The 24,792-nt window shown below is 42.9% G+C and overlaps 1 protein-coding gene across 1 annotated transcript in view; it reads left to right on the top strand.

The window, feature by feature from the left end:
• Window positions 1-4,026: 4,026 nt before the first annotated feature.
• The window catches only part of LOC137065080 (NACHT, LRR and PYD domains-containing protein 3-like), a 74,709-nt gene continuing 53,943 nt past the window's right edge, over window positions 4,027-24,792 (top strand). Inside the window, exon 1 of the mRNA XM_067436646.1 lies at window positions 4,027-5,970. Within this exon, the coding sequence (XP_067292747.1) occupies window positions 4,058-5,970 (1,913 nt within the window). The 5' untranslated portion in view covers window positions 4,027-4,057. The remainder of the gene's footprint in view (window positions 5,971-24,792) is intronic.

Genomic DNA, 24,792 nt, shown 5'->3' with positions numbered 1-24,792 from the left:
CAATTCCTCTGAAAAAGGTAATTTATTTTTTTCTAAATATATATTTTTCTGTAGTTGCTAAAGTTGGTTAGGGTATCCTGGACATTTTAATTAGTAATTCATGAGTTCCTGCTTCCCTGGGGTATAAATATGATGTGACACAGAGGCCTAATTCTCTTACCCATTTGTCAACATGGCAAAGACAAGAAAACACACCATTCAAGAAAGGCAGATGTGTGTCGACCTTCATAAGTCAGGCAATGGCTACAAGAAAATAGCCACTCGCCTTAACTTCCCCGTATCTATAGTCGGAGGAATCATTAAGAAGTTTAAAACAACTAAACAGTGACAAGCAAGGCTGGAAGAGATCCCAAGGTTATCTGGCCACAACGCATAGTGAGGTAGATGGGAAGAGAAGTAAAAAAATGTCCTAAGCTCACTGTCACAGAATTGCATCAGAGTGGAATCTTGGGGTCACAAAGTCTCCAAAACAGCCATCAGACGCTCTCTACATGCCAACAAGCTGTTTGGGAGGCATGTAAGGAAAAAGCCTTTTCTCACTAACACTCACAAGCGTAAACGTCTGGAGTTTGCTAAGGGGTACTGGGACTTCAACTGGGATCTTGTGCTTTGGTCAGATGAGACTAAGATTGAGCTTTTTGGCAACAGACACTCTAAGTGGGTCTGGCGTAAAACAAAAGATTAGTATGCCGAAAAGCACCTCATGCCCACCGTGAAGCATGGTGGAGGATCTGTGATGCTGTGGGCCTGTTTCTCTTCCAAAGGCCCTGGGAACCGTGTTAGGGTGCATGGCATTATGAATGCTTTGAACTACCAGGACATTTTAAATAAAAACCTGATGGCCTCTGCCAGAAAGCTGAAGATGGGTCGTCATCACCAGGATAATGATCCAAAACGTGGCAAAATCTACACAAAAATGGTTCAGCAGTCAAGAACTCAAGGTCCTCCCATGGCCATCTCAGTCCCCAGACCTCAACCCAATCGAAAACCTGTGGGGCGAGCTAAAGAGGAGAGTGCATGAGAGACGACCCAGGACACTATGATCTAGAAAGACTGTGCAAAGAAGAATAGTCAAAGATCCCTCTCTCTGTATTCTCCAATCTTGTGAAATATCATAGGAGAAGATAAGGTGATCTCTTGTTGGCAAAAGGGGGTGGAACAAAGTATTAACATCAGGGGTGCCAATAATTGTGGGACACATGATTTCAAGGTTTTTTTTCTTTCCAAATCTGTGATTTTTTTTACCACCAAGGTAATGTACTTAAACGAAAGGTAGGATTTTTCTCCTTTTTTGCATTTTGGTTCTATGTTGTTTAAAAAAAAATTAGAATTTTTGGAAGTCCACGACCACATCTTAAACAGGGGTGCCAATAATTGTGGAGGGTACTGTATATATGTGTGTGTAACGATTATGTTTCTAGAAAGAATGTATTTATTTTTTGTGAGGCTGTAGAAGAATAGCTTGCCTTCCATTGAAGCTGCTATTTTCCATTGGTCCATAGCTTTGACTGACGTGGGTCATCAGCCAATCAAATTTTGATGTGTAGTGATAGAACGGCCCAGAGGCCCAGCGATGTGTCGGTGCGCTACCCTCCGCTGATGTCATCAGCTGTTTGAACTTTTCGCGGGTTGTGAGGGATCTATGTGAAATGAGCAATGGCCGCCGCGGATGACAGGCTGTGTTTGAATGATCGTTCCTGATGTCAAGCCGGTAATGTTAGCTAACAAGCGGCGTTTTTTCTGTTTATTTTGATGTTCTTGTTGGTCCTTGTTTTTGTTTGTTTAAGAGTATTTGTGCCAGTGAGCTGATTTTGATTCATTTCACCATTTGCCTAAACGGTGACACGTGAGTGCAGTGGTATCATCAATAAATAGTCAAATTGCCTTTTGGTCTCGCATATACTTTTTGCTTGGCCCCTTCCCAACAAACACGTTGAAAGTGAGGTTTGTAACAGCATTGGGTAGAGTGTATTATTGTATTTCTTGAGTGTGTGTGTGTGTGTGTGTGGGGGGGGGGGGGTTGTTATGACGACCGCGTGGGGTGTGTTGATCATTAGTGAAGGCCCTGACTGAAAACCCGCGGTACGCTACTGTATATATATGTAAAATATCATGTGTGCGACCACTGCAGAGTGTTTTCCATTATATATATATATATATATATATATATATATATATATATATATATTGTGATGGGGTGAAGAAGCACACAACACAGAATGGCAGGTTAATTCCCCGAAGGGTGGATTTTATTCGTGACAGAGGTAATGAAAGTGAAAGTGCGGCGTGTAGAGTGCTCGGTGCTCGGCGTGTTTTTCTCTTCCTCTCCCTTTAGTGCTCGCGGTGATGTGGGTCCGTGCTCCTTCTTCCGTCGTGAGGGCTGGCTGTCACACGCAGCTTTCTAGGGGAAATGGAGACAACAGTTAGCTGAGTCTTCTGGAGACATCTCTCACCTCTCTGGTCGTTTATCGGCTTTATGAAGCCGCCCGCTGATGATCCGCAGGTGTGACGGCTCAGCCCGTGATGAGTGTACACAGGTGTGACGGCCTTGTTTCCAGGGCGACACTGATGAGCGCTCGGGACACATAGAATTGGCCACCTAAACAAAACAAGCTAGATTCCTACAAAAGTTCACTATGAAATTTACAATAAAAATATATAGAGTAGAAATATATATATATAGTAGAAATGGCTTAATACTCATTGTTTTGTTAAGGTCGCACCACATGATATCCAAATGTGGAAACTGCATACCAGCTGCTAAAAAGGTTATTTTTTTCCAAATTTGAGAGAGAGTTACAAACACACTCGCTGCTTCAATGAGTCCTTGGCAAATTGGTTTATGACACAACTTCCTGTCCTTAGTTGGATTTCAACATAAAAGTCCAAAAAAGGATAGTTTCTTGATGGTCGCACCTCATGATATTTCATAAAAAGGAAATCATTGGACAATGTTTGTTTGTATATTATGAAATAAATAAAAAACAAATGCTTTGCAATTTTGTGCAAGATTACAAAACACTTTGGAAATCATGCCAAATAGTGTAGAAAATAAATTTGAATACATGTAGTAGAGTTATTTTTAAAGATGTTTCCAAAACAGAAGTTATGGCCAGACGGTCACACCACATAATGTTCTGACCCTTTAAATAACAGAAAAATTACAAATAACTAATGATTTTTGAAAAATGAAAGTGAGTACATACATGAGAGAGGTACTACAGTATGTATGGTATTGTTTTATGCATTTAAACCAATTTTTAACTGAAAAAAAAATGCTTATAGACAGAAAATGTAGGCGTCACGTCATTGACCCGTAAGCATGTGTATTTTCAGCGCTCATGTTAGCAGCAGCTCTGAGTTCAGCACAGAGTCTATTTCACACTCAGTTAAAGTGACAGGGCACTGTTCAAAATAAACATGAGCTGAGATAAAGAAGCAGCAATAGTTTTGCTGTGTTTTCTCAGTATCTCCAGGAAGAGAATGAGTCAGAGATGATATGCAAAACCCAGACCGATCCATAAATCCTCCTAATATCAGTGATGAACAATATAAATATGAAGTATAAATAGTAATAAAGATGAAGTTGGTGAAATGAACTTTGATCCCAATGTCCAGAGATAGAAAACTTGTCTAACAGAATCTCTGGGGTCAGATTGAGGATGAGGATTTGGTTTCGTCATCATCTTTTAAAGCTCTTAGTGAGTTTGTTCCTGGTCTCTGTCACCTTGAGCTGCTCGCTGGAGGATTGAAAGACACGGTTTTCCTTTTCTCTGTGTTTTTCTGCTTCTGTTTTCTGTGAAGTGCTTTGGATCAGTGTGCAATGTGAAAAGTGTTAAACTGAAACTGACATTAATGCATTAATTACACGGAAAATACAAGATTAAGATCAGTATTGATTAAGATTTTTATTTATTTTTCATATTTAGTAATCTGTTCTCCTTATTTCAGCAGAGTATATGGAGAGCGAAGCATCTCTGGAGGAGCCGCCTCAGTCTCTCGTCTGATCAACACTTTCACCAGCGTTACGCCGTCCCTGAATAAACACAATCAACCAATGAATGATGAGCTCCAGAGAGTCAAAGACCAGCACAAAACCAGCATGAAGAACAAGTATGAGAGAATATTTGAGGGACTGAAACTCCAGGAGAATGAAGCCCTCCTGAACAGGATCTACACACAGCTCTACATCATAGAGGGAGAGAGAGAAGGAGTGAATGAAGAACATGAGGTTTTACAGATGGAGAAAACAGCCAGAACAAAACACTCACAAGACAATCCAATCGACTGCAATGACATCTTTACAGCCTCAGCTGAACCAGGACGTGAGGAGAGACAGCAGATCAAGACTGTTCTTACTAAAGGCATCGCTGGAATCGGAAAAACCGTCTCTGTGCAGAAGTTCATTCTGGACTGGGCCGAGGGACGAGCCAATCAGGATGTAGATTTCATGTTTGTGCTTCCATTTCGAGAGCTGAACTTGATCCGAGATCATCAGTACAGTCTTCACAGACTTCTGCTGGACTTTCATCCTGAACTTCACGATCTGGACTCAAGGATTTATGAGCAGTGTAAAGTTGTGTTCATCTTTGATGGTCTGGATGAAAGCAGAATCACACTGAGGTTTCCAGACGATCAGGAAGTTTCTGATGTGACTGAGACTTCATCAGTGGATGTGTTGATGTCAAAGGTCATGAAAGGAGAGCTGCTTCCCTCGGCTCTCATCTGGATCACCTCCAGACCAGCATCAGCCAATCTGATCCCCTCCGAATACATCCACCGTCTGACAGAGATTCAGGGATTCAATGAGCCTCAGAAGGAGGAATATTTCAGGAAGAGAATCAGGGACGAGCATCAAGCCAACAGAATCATCTCCCACATCAGAAGAGCAAGAAGCCTCCACATCATGTGCCACATACCCGTCTTCTGCTGGATCTCATCCACTGTGCTTCAAAAGCTCCTGGAAGAAGATCTGAGCGCAGAAATCCCTCAAACCTTGACTGAAATGTACATCCACTTCCTGCTAATTCAGATCAACATGAGGAATCAGAAGTATGAAGAGAGAGATCCAGAGAAACTCCTGCCGTCCAACAGAGAAGTGATTGTGAAACTTGCTGAAGTGGCTTTCAAACAGCTGATGAAGGGCAATGTGATGTTCTATGAGGAGGACCTGAGAGAGAGCAGCATAGACGTCACTGACGGCGCAGTGTATTCTGGGATCTGCACTGAGATCTTTAAGGAGGAATCTGTGATTCATCAGAGGAAAGTCTACAGCTTCATTCATCTGAGCTTCCAGGAATTTCTCGCTGCTTTCTATGAGTTTTACTCACATGTGATCAAGAAGAATAAACTACTGTATGAATTCAGATCTTACTGGTCTGATGAAGAATCAGATGAAGTCTCTCTGTCATCGTACTGGTCTGGTGAAGACTCTCTGTATGATCTACTAACATCAGCAGTAAATAAAGCCCTCAGGAGTGAGAATGGACGGCTGGATCTGTTCCTGCGGTTCCTGCTGGGCATCTCTCTGGAGTCCAATCAGAGACTCTTACAGGATCTACTGACACACACAGTGGAAAGCTCAGAGGACATCAGGAGAATCACACAGTACATTCAACAGAAGATCAAAAATCTTAATATTGATGATATAAATGGACTGTATGTAGATGAACTTGATTTGAAATACAAAGAAGATCTAAAACTAAATTATCTCTCATCTGATCAGTCCATCAATCTGTTCCTCTGTCTGCTGGAAGTGAAAGATCAGACTCTGTCTAGAGAGATCCAGGAGTTTGTGAAATCAGACAAACACTCAGAGTCATATCTCTCTCTGTCTCACTGCTCAACAATCGCCTACATGCTTCAGATCTCAGAGGAGCCGCTGGATGAGCTGGACCTCAGGAAATACAACACATCAGATGAGGGCAGAAGAAGACTGATACCAGCTGTGAGCAACTGCAGAAAAGCTCTGTGAGTGTTAATTATTCACTGATGAAGAATCATGATTAATAATGAATCAGCACCATTTGCTAAATGAAAGGTTTTCTCCTAAATAACAAGCTCAGAGTCTTAAAGGGCTCATGACGTGCCTTTTCATTATTTTAATATGGAAATGAAGCAGTCAGCCAAGTTTAGAAAATGGAATTACACTAATCAAAAGACATTAAATGGATTAATGAAGATTATTATTATTATTAATTTTTGATTGATATTAAATAATATCTTAACTTCTGGGTGACAACTGTACATTATTATTAGCTAATATGTTTATTATATATAGATTAGATTCTGGTCTGTGATGGTTCTGATTTATCTAGTTGCTGACTGTAATCATTATTAGTAATAGATAAACTCACCAGTAGTCGACCAATAGAGGCTCCAGTGCTGTTTGCAACGGAATTCTGGACTGATCAAAAATAGGCAAACAAAAATAATTCAGGACTCCAGCAGTGAAAGAAAAGTTGGTTAAACCTTTATTGCACATAATGCAAAAGGATCAGTAAAGATGCTGGAAAGGAAGATAACAGGATTAGGGATAACGTTTGGAGATTATTCACCGTATGGAGTCCTGATTAGGGCTGGGACGGTTACAGTTTTACCGCAATACCGCGGTCACGTGCCGCCTACCGCGGGTCTGAGATCGTCACCGCCATCGCAGAAAAAAAAACATGCAGCCTTCATATTTTTTTCATATTGTTCACTTTATTGTGATGGACAATGACATTTTTTAGATTTGTATACAAATATATAACTTACTATAGGCTACTCTGTATTTTATCTCGTTAGATAAATACTATTTTCTACTTTAAAATTATAATTTCGTTATTTTACTAACCCAAATAAGGACTCATCCGCGCTAGGTTACACGTAAGGGAAAAAAAGTAGCTTGCTTAGCTTCCAGAGGAGTTGCACTTTTTATTTTAATATAAGCCTATCTACATCCTTTTTTTAATTTAAAACTATAATTTCGTTTTAGACCCAGTGTTCCCATTCAGTCGGTCACTCTCGATGCCACGTCGGAGTACAGATGAATAGGAATCTCGCTTGCGAGAGCCAGTCTACTTCGAGTGTAACTAAACGAGCCAATGCACATTGGCATGCAATGATTGCACCAGGTGCTCATGCCACACAGCGCGGGTATAAATGAGGCACACGTGCTTGCATCAAATTAGCCTTTTGCCTCGGAGTCGAGTGGTGAATGGATTGTCCTGAAATCACTCTCTACAACTGTGTGTTAACATAACGAGTCAAGCTCTTTGGGTGGATCTCTCCTCGTTTGGTGTTGGAGTGACGGCATTGCAGCAGGGTCGAATTTCTCTCTTCTCTTTCTATTTTGTTTTATTGAGCAAAAACAAAAGGCTGTTCTCACAGCTGGTCCGGTGCGCTGTTTAGAGCGCTAAAAAGCCGTTTTCCTGACTAGTAAGAGATCGCCTTGTATGAGAAAGAGGCAGCACGACAGGCTGCACACATTCCCTGTCTGTGTCGCTACGACTATCCCCTGTGTGCTTCAACACCCCAGAGAGCATTTCCCCTAAAAAAGCTACACAGATGAGCTTGCGTCTTTTTAAAGATGACAATCTACCTGTGTGTTGCTGGTTGCAGTTGTTCCCTGTCCTCACTGACGGCCACGAGCACTGTTTCACATGTCTGGGCAGTATGCTGAGACTGCGTTCGTGGGTGGTTCATGTTTTCAAATGAGAACATGACCACGCCGGCACGCCGGTCGTGACTCTTCTTTCTCCGGGAAGCTTGAGGCCCCTTTGTTGTTGGCCAGCCACGGCTCATGTTGAAAAGCACATCCGTGGGTCTGCTCGACACTCTGGGAGACTGTGGAGATCAGCGAGAGCTGCCACCCGGGGAAACCTGGACGGTCCTCTCGCTTCTCTGCGTGTCGTGTGCCAAGCGGCTAAGCTGCAGCGCGCATTTTCACGGCAACCCAGCATTCGCTCGCCGCTCTGTGTGCTGTCCCCTGGCCTATTTCCCGTTGTAGTGCCCTCCCTGGTGGCCAACAGGAGAGGTGTACTTTGGTGTAATGGCTGGGGTGACCTGAGCTGGGTGGGGCTTCTTCAGGGAACCAACTCCCTAGGGCTCCTCCCCCTCTAGCGCACTGCAAGCTGTGCAGCTTTTGGATGGAATTGCTGGTCCTTCTTATGTGGGAACCTAGCATTTCATTCAGGGTTCCAGCTGAGGGTCAGATGTCAATCGCTGCATCGGAGAGAGGGCTGTTGGGCTCTGGGAATGAAGATGATGCTGAGCCCACTGTAATGGTGTGTGCTTTGCTGAATCAGATTCAGAGTCAACAGCCATGCTTTCCTGGGATCAATCCCAGATGTGCATGTAAAACTTGTCAGTATGGAACTACTTTAGATATGGAACGCCAAAGGAGCCAGAACTGCATAGGTTTTTCCACCTCCACCCTGCACTCTTAACCTGTTAAGCTAAATCCCAACTTTTGAAAAAATCCTAAGAAATGCATACTCAGACTAAAACAAATACAGTTTGTGAATCCTTTGCACTAAAAGCATAATTATGGTCTCATTTGAAAGCAGACACCTGGCAGTTTACTGTAAAGTCAAAATGATAATATTTTGTATAATCAAAAAAAGCTATAATAAGCTTCAAAGTTTTGTAAAGTTATTAGAAATGTATTTGTATGAAATATCTTTATGAAAATAAAATGGAAGTGGGCCTTGGAGAAATCTAGAAATGCACTACAGCTAAAGCCACAAGTCTGACCATGTTATATTTCAGATCTGAAGATGATAAGTCTAAAACTCTGAATTTTATTAAATGTTTTACAAGATTGTTTCATGTGATTTTATTTTGAGATATCGCTGAAATATCAACTGATGTTTATTGCCATGTCTTCTCAGCTTTCATTCAGTCTATTGCCTCTATTGTTTAGAGGTGCAAACTGCCCCATTCAGTTTGTCTCCCCGGCACACATTCACACTTCTGCGGACTGGTTATACGCTGGGAAGATGAATCTGTATTTAAACTGGGTCATCAATGCAGTAGAAATGTGAAATTATTTTTGAATTTGGTGCCTTCTAGACTGAGAAAAGACATTGCTCATTAATATTCATAATAAAGGCTAGATGTCTCATGCACGCTGTTGTGCCAATGGTGGTCGCCGTCCTCAACTGGCGGACATCTTGTCACAGGCAGCTCGCTCACTTGTAACAGTGTGTTTTAATGGTGCATGTACTTTTAAATAACCATAACTTGGTCAATTTTCAACCGATTTTCAAACTGTTTCGTTTGTTATATATATCAGAGATGTAGTTATGACTAGGGCTGGGCGATATGGCCCAAAATATCAGTAGATATCAATAAATATCACGATAAATGTAAAATCTTTATTTCTTTAAGTTTAAAGGCATATTTTTGCTCCTGAGTGAAATATGTAGAAAATAGACTACTACTACTAACTATCCTTTATTGTCAAAACATGACAAACACCATGGCGGCGCATGCAGGTGTTCTAGATTCCCTCACGCGTCGGCATGGAATTAAAATAGTGTCTGTAGGCAGTGTAGAGGAATGTAGTTTAGCGGCTGGCAATGTGATTGGACATAAATCAATTTTAGCTGCTTAACAATTAACAATGCAGTGGTATTTTTTAAAAATTCGGTCGAAAAGGCAAATGAAGTAGTGGAAAGGGGCATTGAATTAAAGGGTACGTTTGTGCCGGTACTTCCCCTTTCTACACCAGCTAAGAAGGTAACATTGTCAAATGTTCCACCTTTTATTAAAGATGAGGTGCTAGTAAAAGAGCTTTCACGCTTTGGCAAAGTTGTCTCACCAGTTAAAAAGATCGCAATAGGTAATAAATCGGAACTGTTGAAACATGTCGTTTCTTTTAGGAGATTTACCTACATGATTTTAAAAAATGGGAATGAACTTGATCTGAATTTTAAATTCAGAATAGATGACTTTGATTACACAGTTTTTGTGTCGACAGACATGAGGTGTTTTGGTTGTGGAAATACCGGTCATCAGATTCGTGCTTGTCCCAACAACAGTGCGAATGTTAGTAAACCCGGGCCGTCGGGTGCACAGCCTGAAGCTGTTGATTCGGTTGATGCCGTCAATCTAAATCCAACTGAGGTAACGTTAGGTGTTCATCAAGAAGAGTCTGTTGAGACTAGAGATGGAGAAATTGTTGGTGAAGAGCATGGAAATAAGCGATTAAGCTCTGAGATATCTGAGTCTAATGTGAATGAAAAAGGTGAAAAGTCTGAGTTAGGCTCAGTAAATCAGATTCCCTTTCAGTCGGTCACGTTCGACGTACGTCAGAACTGAACCGACGAATGGGATCTTACTTTAGAGACCAATCCTACTTCGAGCATCTAACAACGAGCCAATGAAATTTGGCATGCGATCACGCATTCCACGCTCCGTGGAAAAACAGGAAGTGGAATGATAGATCAGCGCTTTCTACTTCGGAGCCGAGCAGTGCTTACTGTTTCCTACGAAGAGTGTCTGACTACGAGTCAAAGAGTGTTGAGTGAGAGAGTCTGCCAGTGCGGGTGATACGGCGCGTCAGTCGCTCGGTCGTCGGTCGCAGCGCCTCTGCCGGCTCGTCGCCGAGGGCATCCCCTCCTGCATCCGCCTCCACCGGAGGAGCAGGGTGCCGGACGCGAGGGACGCCCAACCCGTCCAGGGCCCGCTAACCGGCAGGCAAGCGCAAGGGGACGCGGCCCTGAGACGGGCCGGCTAGGGGAGAGCAGGAGCTGCTCGGGGGAGACGATGTTCGCATCCTTCCCCCACCCCCCCGGAGGAGGACCGGGGGGCCCTGACTGGTTTCGGTTCTGCCACTGGCTCTCCGGAGTCCAGCGGTACCCACATTTTAAGAGCAGTTTCCTCTCTCTCTGGGTTGGCAGTGTGCGACGCCCACGGGCCTTGTCACTCCTTTCCTACCCTCCCGTCGCCAGGGGGCAGTTGTGTGGGCCTCGAGGACGCCCCCGGGCCTTCTCACCCACACACTTCCTCTCTCGTGAGCACTCAGTCAACACTCCGGGCCGCCCACGGGCCTCCCGGGTCGGGGCTGAGTGCTTCACTTCCCTGCTTCCGGGCAGTGGGCAGCAGAGTGGGCTCCGAGGACGCCTCCGGGCCTTCTCACCCACTCTCTGTCCAAACCAGGAGTGCTCAGGCAACACTTCGGGCCGCCTCCGGGCCTCCCGAGTCGGGCCAGAGTACTCCGCTTCGCTGCCCCACCCCGGGCACGTCTGTGGTGCGGTTGGTCCCGCTTGCACGGTCTCTGGGGGCCTGGCTAGGTCTCCCCGGGCCGTCTCGCTGGCTCATCCGTACCATCAGACTCGGCTACGCGATTCAGTTCGCGCGCCGGCAGCCCAAGTACAGGGGCATCCTCTTCACCTCCGTGCGAAGCAGCGATGCTCAGGTCTTGAGGTCAGAGATCGAGGTCCTACTGGCGAAGGACGCGATCGAGCCGGTTCCTCCAGCCGATATGAAGACGGGGTTCTACAGCCCCTACTTCATTGTGCCCAAGAAGGGGGTGGGTTACGACCAATCCTGGACCTGCGAGTTCTGAATCGGGCCCTGCACAAGCTCCCGTTCAGGATGTTGATGCAGAAATGCATTTTCCAATGCATCCGTCCCCAGGATTGGTTTGCAGCGATCGACCTGAAGGATGCGTACTTCCGTGTGTCTTTCTCCCTCAACACAGACCATTCCTACGTTTGGTGTCGAGGGGAAAGCATATCAGTACAAGGTCCTGCCCTTCGGGCTGTCCCTGTCGCCCCGCGTCTTTACGAAGGTCGCGGAGGCAGCCATTGTTCCGCTCTGAGAACGCGGCGTTCGGATTCTCAACTACCTCGACGATTGGCTGATCCTAGCCCAGTCGAAGGACCAGTTGTGCGAACACAGGGACTTGGTGCTCAGTCACCTCAGCCAGTTGGGCCTTCGGGTCATCCGAGAGAAGAGCAAACTCTGTCCTACACAGAGGATCTCTTATCTCGGTATGGAGCTGGACTCGGTCAACCGGACTGCGCGCCTCTCCGAGGAGCAAGTCCAGTCGGTGTTGAACTGCTTGAATATTTTCAAGAGCAGGACAGCGGTCCCACTGAAATTCTTTCAGAGGCTCCTGGGGCATATGGCATCTGCAGCCGCGGTCACGCCGCTCGGATTGCTTCATATGAGACCGCTTCAACACTGGCTCAATGGCCGAGTCCCGAGGTGGGCGTGGCAGAGCGGTCAGTACCGGGTCCCAGTGACTCCTTACTACCGCCAAACCTTCAGCCCGTGGTCCAACACTTCGTTTCTCCGGGCCGGGGTGCCCCTAGAACAAGTGTCCAGGCATGCTGTGCTATTCACGGATGCCTCCGCCACCGGCTGGGGGGCCACGTACAACGGGCATGCAGTTGCTGGTCTGTGGACGGGGCCGCAATTGCATTGGCATATCAATTGCCTCGAGTTACTGGCAGTACACTTGGCACTCCGCCGCCTCAAGGGGCCGCTGTGTGGCAAGCATGTACTGGTCCGTACGGACAGCACCACGGCCGTTGCGTACATCAACCGTCAGGGTGGTCTACGCTCCCGTCGTTTGCTCCAACTCGCCCGCCACCTCCTCCTGTGGAGTCAGAAGCAGCTGAGGTCGCTTCGGGCCATTCGTGTCCCTGGTGTGCTGAACCAGACAGCCGACGAGCTCTCTCGTCAGCCGACACCTCCAGGAGAGTGGCGACTCCACCCCCAGGCGGTCCAGCTGATATGGGACCAGTTCGGAGCCGCACAGGTCGACCTGTTTGCCTCTCCGGACTCGACCCATTGCCAGTGGTACTATTCCCTGACCGGGGGTACCCTCGGCACAGATGCACTGGCGCACAGCTGGCCCCGGGACCTACGCAAGTATGCGTTTCCCCCAGTGAGCCTTCTTGCACAGACTCTGTGCAAGGTCAGGGAGGACGAGGAGCAGGTCTTGTTAGTTGCACCGTATTGGCCCAACCGGACCTGGTTCCCAGAACTCACACTCCTCGCGACAGCCCCTCCTTGGACGATTCCCCTGAGGAAGGACCTTCTTTCTCAGGGACGGGGCACGCTATGGCACCCGTGTCCAGACCTCTGGAATCTTCATGTCTGGTCCCTGGACGGGACACGGAGGTTCTAGATGGACTACCACAAGCTGTCGTAGATACCATCGCTTCAGCTAGAGCCCCCTCTACGAGGCGCCTCTATGCTCTGAAGTGGAACCTGTTCGTTGAGTGGTGCGCTTCCCGCCGGGAAGACCCCCGAAGTTGTTCGATCAGTGTCGTGCTTTCCTTCCTGCAAGATGGGTTGGAGAGAAGGCTGTCTCCCTCCACCCTGAAGGTATATGCTGCGGCAATAGCAGCGTACCATGATGTAGTAGAAGGTAAGTCCGTGGGGAAGCACGACCTAATCGTCAGGTTCCTCAGAGGTGCGAGGAGACTAAATCCTCCTCGTCCATCCTCGATACCTTCTTGGGACTTAGCTCTAGTGCTCAGAGCACTTCAGAGCCCTCCCTTCAAGCCTTTGGCGTCTTGTGAGCTTAAGATCTTGTCAATGAAGACAGTGCTCCTGACGGCATTGGCCTCGATCAAGAGGGTAGGGGACCTGCATGCACTTTCGGTCAACGAATCGTGCCTAGAGTTCGGGCCAGGTAACTCTCACGTTGTCCTGAGACCCCGGCCCGGATATGTGCCCAAGGTTCCTACCACTCCCTTCCGGGATCAGGTGGTGAACCTGCAAGCGCTGCCTTCGGAGGAGGCAGACCCAGCCCTGGCTTTGCTGTGTCCGGTCCGCGCCCTTCGCGCTTACGTTGACCGGACCCGAAGCCTTCGGACCTCAGAGCAACTCTTCGTCTGTTACGAAGGCCAGCAGAAGGGAAAGGCTGTCTCCAAGCAGAGGTTAGCCCACTGGATAGTGGATGCTATAGTCTTGGCCTACCAGTCCCAAGACGTGCCTTGCCCGTTCGGTGTAAGAGCACACTCCACTCGGAGCGTTGCTTCTTCCTGGGCGCTGGCTCAAGGCGCCTCGCTGACAGACATAGGTAGAGCTGCGGGCTGGGCGACACCTAACACGTTTGCTAGATTCTATAGCTTACGTGTAGAGCCGGTATCTTCCCGCATCCTCGCCCCCAGTGGCCAGGAGCGTTAAGTGCCCGTTCTAAGTGTCGGCTTGCGAAACGCCACTCCCGCCCTCTGGGCCGGATACGTGCGTCTATTGTCTCCAGTTGTGTTCCCCGGGAAACCGGCTAACCCTGTCGAGCTCCTCCGTCACCCCTCCGGTGTCAGACGTTGCGGACCGTCTGACGCCAGGCCTGCACCCGTATGCTTGTGAAACGTGGCTGTAGGCTGGGTTCCATATGTAGCGGTTCCCTCACGGCAACCCCATATGTGTATTCTTCCACGGTACCAGCTACCCTTCGGGCTAGCCCCGTGTCTTTCCCTCGACAGAGCCCGCTCTGTCGTCTCTGGACGTGTTCTTTCCCCCCTTCAATCAGGCTGGAACCACCCCAGAGACTGCCATATGTTGCACTACCCTGCCATGTTAGTCCTTATGTGTATTCTGCCACCTCTCCTTCCCTGAAGGACGTGGCCCAGCAGCGTACCCTCTCTCTCGAGGTAGGCACGCTTTCCCGGCGTTATCCAATAGTCATTCTGAGTGGGTCTTGCAGAAACAGCAGTGACTGTACTCCCTGCTTGGAGCCCTGACTTCCGTACCATACTAGACGGTACAGTGTGCTCAAGCAGGACGCTGGAAGGGCCAGCATCCTGGCGTTTTCCATAGGGATCCCATTCGTCGGTTCAGTTCTGACGTACGTCGAACGTGACCGACTGAAAGGGAACGTCTCGGTTACGTATGTAACCCTTGTTCCCTGAAGGAGGGAACGGAGACGTACGTCCCGTCGCCAGATGCTGTGCTTCCGCTGGGAGTTCGGTCACCTTTCGGCTCCTCAGCAGGAAAAGCGCTGATCTATCATTCCACTTCCTGTTTTATACCCGCGCTGCGGGGCGGAGCGTGGAATGCGTGATCGCATGCCAAATTTCATTGGCTCGTTGTTAGATGCTCGAAGTAGGATTGGTCTCTAAAGTAAGATCCCATTCGTCGGTTCAGTTCTGACGTACGTCTCCGTTCCCTTCTTCAGGGAACGAGGGTTACATACGTAACCGAGACGTTCCTGCTGTTGATCCTGCTTCTGAAAATATAAATAAAGAAGGTAGTGAGTTGTTGATGGAAGTAGATCAAGAGATATTTAAAACACCTCTGAAGAGAAAGAAAAAAGAGGAAGAAAAAAGAAGAATGCACTGTAAATAAACAAGCTAGGAAAACAAGAGAACAGGCTAGTGAAAATGAGGCTGAAAGTGAGAGTGATTCCTCTGATTCAAGTGTTTCAGGTTGTTCGCAGAGCGAGTGGCCATGTCATAACTGTACCACCGAAAAAATTACGGCTTTTCTGAAAGTAACAAAAAGTTTAAGAGGTGTACAAATTGCTGATTATTTTCCAAATCTTAAAAGATTTGTTGAAATTAGGCCATCCTTAAAAATATTCTTGTTTGCCGTAACCCGACCGACCCTGTCAGTTTAGGGCCGACTCAAATTTATTTATTTTTTTTCTTTTAGTCCGACCGACTTGCCGGTTGTAAATTTGCATTAAGACCGACCAATTTCTTTTTTTACTCTTCAAACAACTAATACAAAAGTAATAAAATAATATGAAATATATTTTAGTAAGTATTAAAAATATATAAACTGCTTGGGTCTACATACGAAGGCTACGTTCTTTATTTTATAGAAAAACCCGTGACGTCATCTATGTTTACACTAATGTTAACGGATGTCTATGGCCTGCACGTGCATTCGTTTCGGCTCATACTCTCATTCACTGTAACGTTAGACTATTAAAGCCCTGTTGGAGATTTCGCCGCATTGTGTGACAGGAGTCAGTACCATGGACACGTTACACACACCAGGCAAGTGCACTGCAGCAGAGGGGAGGGCTTTGGGGGTTTGAGCCCGTGCCCTTTTTGAAAATGAAACAAAAGTGCCCCTCTCAACATTAATCATTACTATATTGTGGCCAATAAAACAGAATTTGAATTATAATTAATATAACAACGTGTACAAAACAGTAACAAATGGTGGAAAAGCCATATTTATCTTGTCTCTGTCAGTCTGAAATATCGTTGTCATAACCCGTTGCTATGGGTAGCGTGTGTTTTGCTCGACTACGCGCAGCGTGGGCAAAACGATCTATCTTTGTAAACTGTGTTCAATGCATGCGAGTGCTGCCGTATGACCAGTCATTTTCGCCATCATCACCCATGGGTATATTATACCCATGCAGTATATTCGCCAGAAGATGCGAATGAGAACTCTGCAGTGTGAGAAGCTGTCTCTGTGCGCTCGTCCAAAAGCGCGCGCACGTCTATCAGCGCGCAAATATTGAGTTATTTTAAGTCTTGCGCTTGAACGGACAAACTCACACAAAAAGTATATCAACATGTCGATCTTGATGAGTATCCAAGCAGACATAGTCTGATGCCTTAAGTGAACTGTATACAGTCGAGAAAGACGAGCATATCCCTGTATAAGGTCTTAAAGGGGCAGTAGCCTTTACTGCTGTCTGTCAAACAAAAGATAAGGACGTCACTCACTGCTCTTGATTGAATAGCTTTTGTAATTTTAAAAAGGATTGATCTTTAATTTAAACAGTTGCATGTGCAGTTATTTTACATTTGATTTATTAATTCAATTGCTCTACCTAAAAACTAATGTTAGACCTACCTGAAAAAATCTGAAAAGCATGGTTTATTTTATTAGTATCTTTGCTCAATAGTATTTATTTGTGCTGCTGCTTGTATTTAAGTTTTTTGTTCTTATTTTCTTTATTTTTATTTGACAGTAGTTCTTTCTTTCCCTGAGCATGGCAAATAACAATAATTAATTAAATTGTTATAGCGCTTTTCTAGACACCCGAAGCGCTTTACATATAGAAGGGGGGAATCTCCTCAGCCACCACCACCAAATACCAAACCGTACTGAAACCGTGAACCTAAAACCATGATACAAACCGAGCCGTGAGCATTTACACCCCTAGTGTAACATATGTATGGGGGTGTCACAAAATTAGAAAATTTTCAAAGGGTGCCATGACTGAAAAAAGGTTGGTAAACACTGATTTAGTGAATGGCTGTGGCTCGACAGCAGGAAAAACAATCCAAACAATAACGATTTTTTAACCTTTTTCATCATTAATGTTAATCAAATCTATTATTCTAAATGTAGGCTGCCAAGAAGGAGGAAAGAGGGGCAGTGTCTCTTTAAAAAAACTGAGAGACAATACATATTACAAAAAATTTAACGTCTGAAAAAAATGGTCTGCCATTGTCTGTGATGTTTGTTTACTGTAATATTTACCAGTAAAGAGTAGGTTATAGCTACTTAATTCATTTAATTCATAAAAAAAAAATCTTTTTAATATTCAAATACACTAGTCTATATCAACAGATGCGTTGGTTTAGCAACAAGTGCAAGCCACTTCAGAGACACAGAGAGTTGCGTGTTCTGAGTCAACACAATCGAGCGTAAAAATACGAATACATATACATAGCATATCACTGGAAAATACTAAAATGGGAAGATAGCGTGAAAAGAGCTAAAATACCTGAGAAACCCAGGACTGTCTCTTACTCAGTTTTTTATGGTTAATCTTATCCATCACAATGGGTGATATCCACATTGCCTCTTTAAATGTGAATAGGGCCAGAGAGGTGAGGAAAAGATTGGAAATATATGAGTTAATGAGACAAAAAAATTGATGTTTTATTTATACAACAAGAGACCCACAGAAACGAAAAGAATGCTGTAGAATGGCTTAAAGAATGGATGGTTTGTCCTTTTTAAGCCATAACACTTCCCTAATTGGTGGAGTTGGTATTTTGTTTGATAAAAAGTTTGTTCCCGTTTCTTTTAAAATGGAAGAAATTATAAAAGGAAGGATCTTAAAAGTGATTGTGAACTTTGAAAAATATGCATTGATTTTTATTTGTATTTATGCCCCAACCCAACCAACACAAAGAATGGTTTTTTTAGACACTCTTTGTAACACTTTTGGAGGAGTATAAATAGGAAGAATACTTGTTTTTAGGAGGTGATTTTAATTGTGCGGAAAGTAGTCTAGACAGGAATCATATTGAGCCGCATATGCCATCACGCAGAAGGCTTATTCAAATGATTGAAATGCATGATTTGTGTGATGTGTGGAGACATTTCAACAAAGATATTAGGCAATATACATGGGTACATGCACGGGATAACTTGCTATCACTAGCAAGATTAGACAAGCTTTATGTTTTTAAACACCATATGAGTATTTTTAAAAGATGTTCTATCTCTCCGGTTGGTTTTTCAGACCATAGTTTAATGGGATATATATTATCCATTAATTCTGTTAAACCAAATAGCGCCTATTGGCATTTTAATTCAACCTTGTTAGATGATACCCAGTTCAAAGAGATTTTGGCCTGTTTTTGGAGTAAATTTAAAAAGGAAAAGAAGGATTTTAAGTCCTTAAAGAATTGGTGGGACTTTGGAAAAATTCAAATAAAACAATTGTGTCAACAATATACCCTTAATGTCACTAAAGAATTGGCTAAATCTGTTCAGATTTTAGAAGATGGAATAATGAGACTTCAACTTTTAACACAAACTGGAAATCAAGACCTTATTGCTGATTTTAAAATGAAAAAAATATGCTTTATCTGATCTGTTGGGTTTAAAAGCGCAAGGAGCATTAATAAGATCACGTTTTCAAAATTCCAATGAGATGGATGCTCCATCCAAATTCTTTTTTGGGTTAGAAAAAAAAAAATGGGCAGCGACGTGTCATTAATGTGCTACAATCTGAAAGAGGGGTTTTACTTTCAGATCCATTTGATATACGTAAGAGAGCAGTAGAATTTTATGAAAAATTGTACACAAAGGAGTCTAAAGAAGATGAATTTGTTGAGCAATGTTTTTTTGAAGATTTACCTCAGGTTTCTGAAAAATCAAATGACGAGCTTGATAAGCCCATAACATTGGAAGAGTTGTATAGAAATCTTCAAAACATGGAAACAAGGATTTGGAAAGTGGTAGAGTCCCCGGAATAGATGGACTTTCAGTTGAATTTTATATGTCTTATTGGAATATAATAGGAGAGGATTTATTGGAAGTTCTGAATAGCAGTTTAACTGAAGGATGTCTGCCTTTAAGTTGTCGAAGAGGAGTTCTTACTCTTTTACCAAAAAAAAGGATTTAACTAGTATAAAAAGTTGGAGACCTGTATCTTTGTTATGTTGTGACTATAAAATACTTTCTAAAGTATTAGCCACAAGACTAGGAAAGGTTTTAGAAGAGGTTATTAACCCAGGTCAGTCATATTGCATACCTGGCAGATCCATATTTGAAAATATTTCTCTAATCAGAGACATTTTTGAAGTAGTTAAAATTTTTGGTTTGAATGCAGGCTTGATTTCCATCGATCAGGAGAAAGCTTTTGATCGTGTTGAACATGATTACCTATGGAAAGTTTTCAAAGCTTTTGGTTTTAGTTCAGTATTTGGTGATAAAATTAAAACTTTGTATAATGACATTGAGGGTGTGTTGAAGTTTAATGGTGGCTTATGCGCTCCTTTTAAGGTTAATAGAGGGATCCGACAAGGTTGTTCTTTGTCCGGGTTGCTGTACGCATTGGCAATAGAACCTTTTTTACATAAATTGAGGAAAGAATTAGTGGGGTTGAAAATTCCACAAGGTGATACTGCAATTAAGTTATCTGCTTATGCGGATGACATTGTTGTAATGATTGAAGGGCAAAACGATATACAAAGTGTAATAAGAGTATCCAATGATTTTGAGTTGATTTCTTCTGCAAAAATCAATTGGATAAAAAAGTGATGCAGTTTTGCTTGGAAAGTGGAAAGAGAAAACAGACTTGCCAGGTGGATTAATATGGAAAAATAATGGTTTTTAAATATCTGGGAGTGTATTTGGGGGATGAGGATACCATGCAGAAGAATTGGGAAGGAGTAATTGAAAGGATAAAAAGCCGATTAGACAGTTGGAAGTGGCTCAAATCATCCATGTCTTATAGAGGAAGGACAATCATAATAAACAACTTGGTTGCTTCCTTTTTGTGGCATCGGTTGGCCTGTGTCGATCCACCAACCTATTTGTTGGCTAAGATACAATCAATCTTGATCGATTTCTTTTGGGACAAACTTCATTGGGTGATACATAATATTTTGTATTTACCCAAAGAGGAAGGTGGACAAGGATTGGTTCATCTGCAAAGCAGAACTGCTGTTTTTCGAATGCTTTTTTTGCAGAGATTTTTTAAGGGTTCAGGAAATGTGAGCTGGAGAACAGTGACCAGTGTTATACTGAAATCTGTTCAAGAGATGAACTTGGACAAATCCTTGTTTTTGATGGACCCAAATAAGATTGACACTACAGGTTTACCTGCTTTCTATAGAAATCTGTTCAAAGTTTGGAGTTGTTTTAAGGTGAAAAAGTCTGAAACTACTAACTCCTTATTTTGGTTGTTGGAAGAGCCACTGATAAATGGAGCAAGACTGGATGTAATAAGCACTAGCAGCACACTCACTGAACTGTTTATTCGAGCTGGTATCACAAACTTAAGATGACTTAACAATGACTCTAATATTACAGAGGATGCGATCGGCTCTTACATCAGAGGAAACTAAGATGCTCAAAAACTATGGTTAAGGACTTACTCTTTCTGATGACATGGACCCCTTCCCAAAATTGTTCTTATCCCCCAATCTAGAGGATCACTCTGGTATTCCTCTGGAATTAAAGAGTATGTATTTGGATTTTAATGATGTTAATGGAAAACAGTTGTATAAGGTATGTGTAAAGTTTTTTAACAAAAAAGGGTTACATCAGAAAGTTGACACACCTTGGCGGGATGCTTTGGGACTAAATGAAAATGTCAGGCCTCATTGGAGAGCGATATATAAGCCACCATTAACTAAGAAAACAGCTGACATTCATTGGAGGGTTTTACATGGAATAATCGCAGTCAATGCTTTTGTTTCTCTTTTAAATCCTGACACGAGTCAAGATTGCCCTTTTTGTACTGAAAAAGAGACTGTTTTTCACTGTTTTATATACTGTGGCAGGTTAAAACCATTGTTTGACTTGATGAAAGGAATTTTTGATTGTTTCAATTAGGTTTTTTCTATGCAGACTTTAATTTTTGGTTTTAAATATGTGAAAAGTAGACGTGGTGAATGTCAGTTGTTGAACTTTGTACTTGGAAAAGCGAAAATGGCAATCTACATTACTAGGAGAAATCATATAGAACAAAGGAATGATAGTGATGTGAAGAGGGTTTTTAAAGTAATGATGAAATCCAGAATTGTTGTTGATTTTCGATTTTATAAAGTCATGAATAACTTGATGAAGTTTGAATCTATATGGTGTCATAGAGAAGCTTTATGCTCAGTTGTGAATGAAGAGTTGTGTTTTGCAGCAAGTTTATAAATAACCATTAATGAATCGTTAATGAATTTACTCTGAAAGATGTTTTAAGGTTTGGTATTTATTGTAATAAATGTAAATGTTTTGAAAAGTCAAAAGTCTCTCTCTCTCTCTCTCTCTCTCTCTCTCTCTCTCTCTCTCTGCGCGTGTGCGGATGTGTGGGTGTGGTTGAGCGAGTTGAGTGAGGCTGTGAGAGCGATTGTGCAGGTGCGTTTTTCAAACTTTTCTATCTTTTTTCTTCACAATAAAATAGTAAATATAGTTTAGTTTTTAAAGTAAAGGTGTTTGTGCGGCGTGCCGTTTTCCGGGGTGCGGAAATATGGCGGGCGCCGTTTCAGGAGTTTTAGAGTCTCTCACGCGGCGCAATGGAGTGAAAGTTGCGTCCGCGATGAGTATAGAAGAGTGTTGTTTAGCGGCAGGAGAAGTGGTAGGTTATGATTCGGTGTTGTCGGCTTCTAGGATGAATAATGCCATAGTAATGTTTATGAGCTCTGTGGAAAAAGCCAATGAATTAGTGGAGCGTGGTTTAGTGATAAATGGTGCTTTTACGGTCGTGCTTCCGCTTTCCATGCCGTCTAAAAGAGTGACTTTGTCAAATGTGCCACCTTTCGTAAAGGACGAGTTTTTAGTAAATATGCTGTCTCGTTATGGAAAAATGGTTTCACCAATAAAAAAGATTCCACTTGGAAATGTGAATCCACTCCTGAAGCATGTTGTTTCCTTTAGGAGATATGCATATATGGTACTGAAGGATAACGTTGAACTTGAAGTGTCATTTAATTTTCGAATGGATGATTTTGATTACTTGATTTATGCAACTACTGATAAAATGAGATGTTTTGGGTGTGGTAGAGTAGGACATTTGGTACGGACATGTCCAGATAAAGGTGAAAAAGATGAAGAGGTTAGACCACAGACATCTGCAACATTGGTGGAAATGGAGGGTCCTAGGGCCAGTCTAAATGATTCAATGGTTGCTGAAAAAGAGCCAGATGTAGATGTGGCTGGTGGTCAGAATGTGTCTGTGTCTGAGACTGTAGAGTCTAGACCTTCTGGGTGTGAAGAACCAATGGAAGACATGGCTGTAGTGGTGGAAGACAAAATGCAGAATAGTAGGACTGAATGTGATATAAAATCATCTGAAGTGGTTTCTGATGTAGCTCTCACAGGAATAGTGGATTCACAGTCATTTAAAGTGCCCTTGAAAAGAAAGATGAAAAGTGATGGTAGCTTAAAGATGGTGTAAAAGGCAGGTATAAGTGAGTTGTCAAATGGAGAGGAAGATGAAAGTGATGAAGATTCATCTGATTCCAGTAGTGTTTATTCCCAGTCAGATTGTCGTATTCAGGGTTATGATGATTAAACGGTTTTTGAGAACAACAAAAAATAAGCGGAATGTAAACATTGAAAATCACTTCCCGAATGCACAGTTATTTGTGGAAAGATCGCGGAGTTTAATGAGCGAGGGGTGTTTTTCTGATAGGGAGGTGTACCGATTGAAAAAAATTGTAAGGAAAGTTAGTATGGAAGTAGGCAGTAATGATGGTGTTTAAAAGTTTGAATGCCATGGTCCCTGCTGTACTGCTTGTATGGGGCTTATTTTTGTCGTTTATATTATCAAGCATGAGTAACATCAATATTGCATCTCTAAATGTGAATGGTGCAAGGGATAGCAAAAAAAGGGCAGAGATTTACGAGTTGGTTAAACAAAAACATTTTGATGTGGTGTTACTTCAAGAGACCCATAGCGATGTACAAAATGAAGTTAATTGGGCAATGGAATGGGATGGGCTTTCCATTTTGAGTCATAATAACTCACTTAGCGCCGGAGTTGCTGTTCTTTTCACAAAAAATTTCATCCCTGTTTCTCACGAAGTAGAGGAGATTATAAAGGGGAGGATTTTAAAAATTAGAGCTGTTGTTGAGAATCAAGTGTTTGTTTTTATGTGTGTATATGCTCCTACTGCAACTACAGATAGAATAGTTTTTTTAGACTCCTTATGCTTGGCTTTACGAAAATGTAATAATGATGATGATATTTTAATTCTTGGTGGTGATTTCAATTGTACTGAAAAAAACATAGATAGAAATCACCTCGAACCTCACATGTTGTCACGTAAAAGGCTTATACAACTTATTAAGTTATATGGAGTGATATATGGAGGAGTTTTCATCGGGATTGTAGACAATATACATGGACTCATGTTCGAGATAAGATTGTGTCTTTGGCAAGGTTAGACAGATTATATTGTTATAGTCATCAGAGTAATGTTTTTAGAAGTTGCTGTATTTTTCCAGTTTCTTTCTCTGACCACTGTATGGTTCAATGTTCTGTTTTTTTGAGCTTTGTAAAACCACAGAGTGCATACTGGCACTTTAATAATGCTCTTTTAAATGATAAAGATTTTAAAGATATTTTTAATTTTTTGGGGGATGATTTTAGAGACTCAAAGTCAACTTTTAGCTCATTACAACAGTGGTGGGATTATGGAAAAGCGCAAATCAAACAGTTAAGTCAACAGTATACAAAAAATGTTACTGCAAATATAGAAAGATCCATGAAAGTTTTAGAAATGGAAATCGTACAATTGCAAGAGCAGTTAGAATCGAATGGCCACTGGACTATTATGAGAGGTATTTCAGAGAAAAAGTCCAAACTGGATGATTTATTGGAGACGAAAGCAAAAGGGGCTTTGATTAGGTCACGTTTTCAAAACGTTGACCAAATGGATGTACCATCTAAGTTTTTTTTTGGCCTGGAGAAAAAGAATGGTCAAAAAAGTTTTTTCCATTCATTGCGATCTGACTCTGGGGGAATGTTGAGTGATGTTAATGAAATTCGGAAAAGAATTTCTAGTTTTTTATAAAGAGTTATATAAAAGTGAGCTAAAAGAAGAACAAACCATAAGTAAATCTTTTTTTAGAAAACTACCTCAAGTTTCTATTGAGTCTAATGGTGACCTTAGTGGTGAGTAACGTTTGGAAGAGCTGGAAAAAGCACTTCAGAGTATGGCACTTGGAAAGGCCCCTGGTATAGATGGTCTTCCGGTTGAGTTTTTTAAAGCTTTCTGGTCTGTAGTGGGGGAAGACTTGCTGGAGGTTTTAAATGATAGTTTTAAAAATGGACATTTGCCTTTGAGCTGTCGCAGAGCTGTCCTTACCCTTCTACCAAAAAAAGGAGACCTCACAGAAATTAAAAGGTGGAGACCAGTGTCAGTGTTGTGTAGTGATTATAAGATACTTTCTAAAGCCCTTGCTAATAGACTT

This window comes from Pseudorasbora parva, chromosome 25, assembly GCF_024679245.1.
Source record: "Pseudorasbora parva isolate DD20220531a chromosome 25, ASM2467924v1, whole genome shotgun sequence".
Taxonomy (NCBI): domain Eukaryota; kingdom Metazoa; phylum Chordata; class Actinopteri; order Cypriniformes; family Gobionidae; genus Pseudorasbora; species Pseudorasbora parva.
The sequence above is the reverse complement of the archived record's forward strand: the minus strand, read 5'-3'. Positions and strand labels throughout refer to the sequence as shown.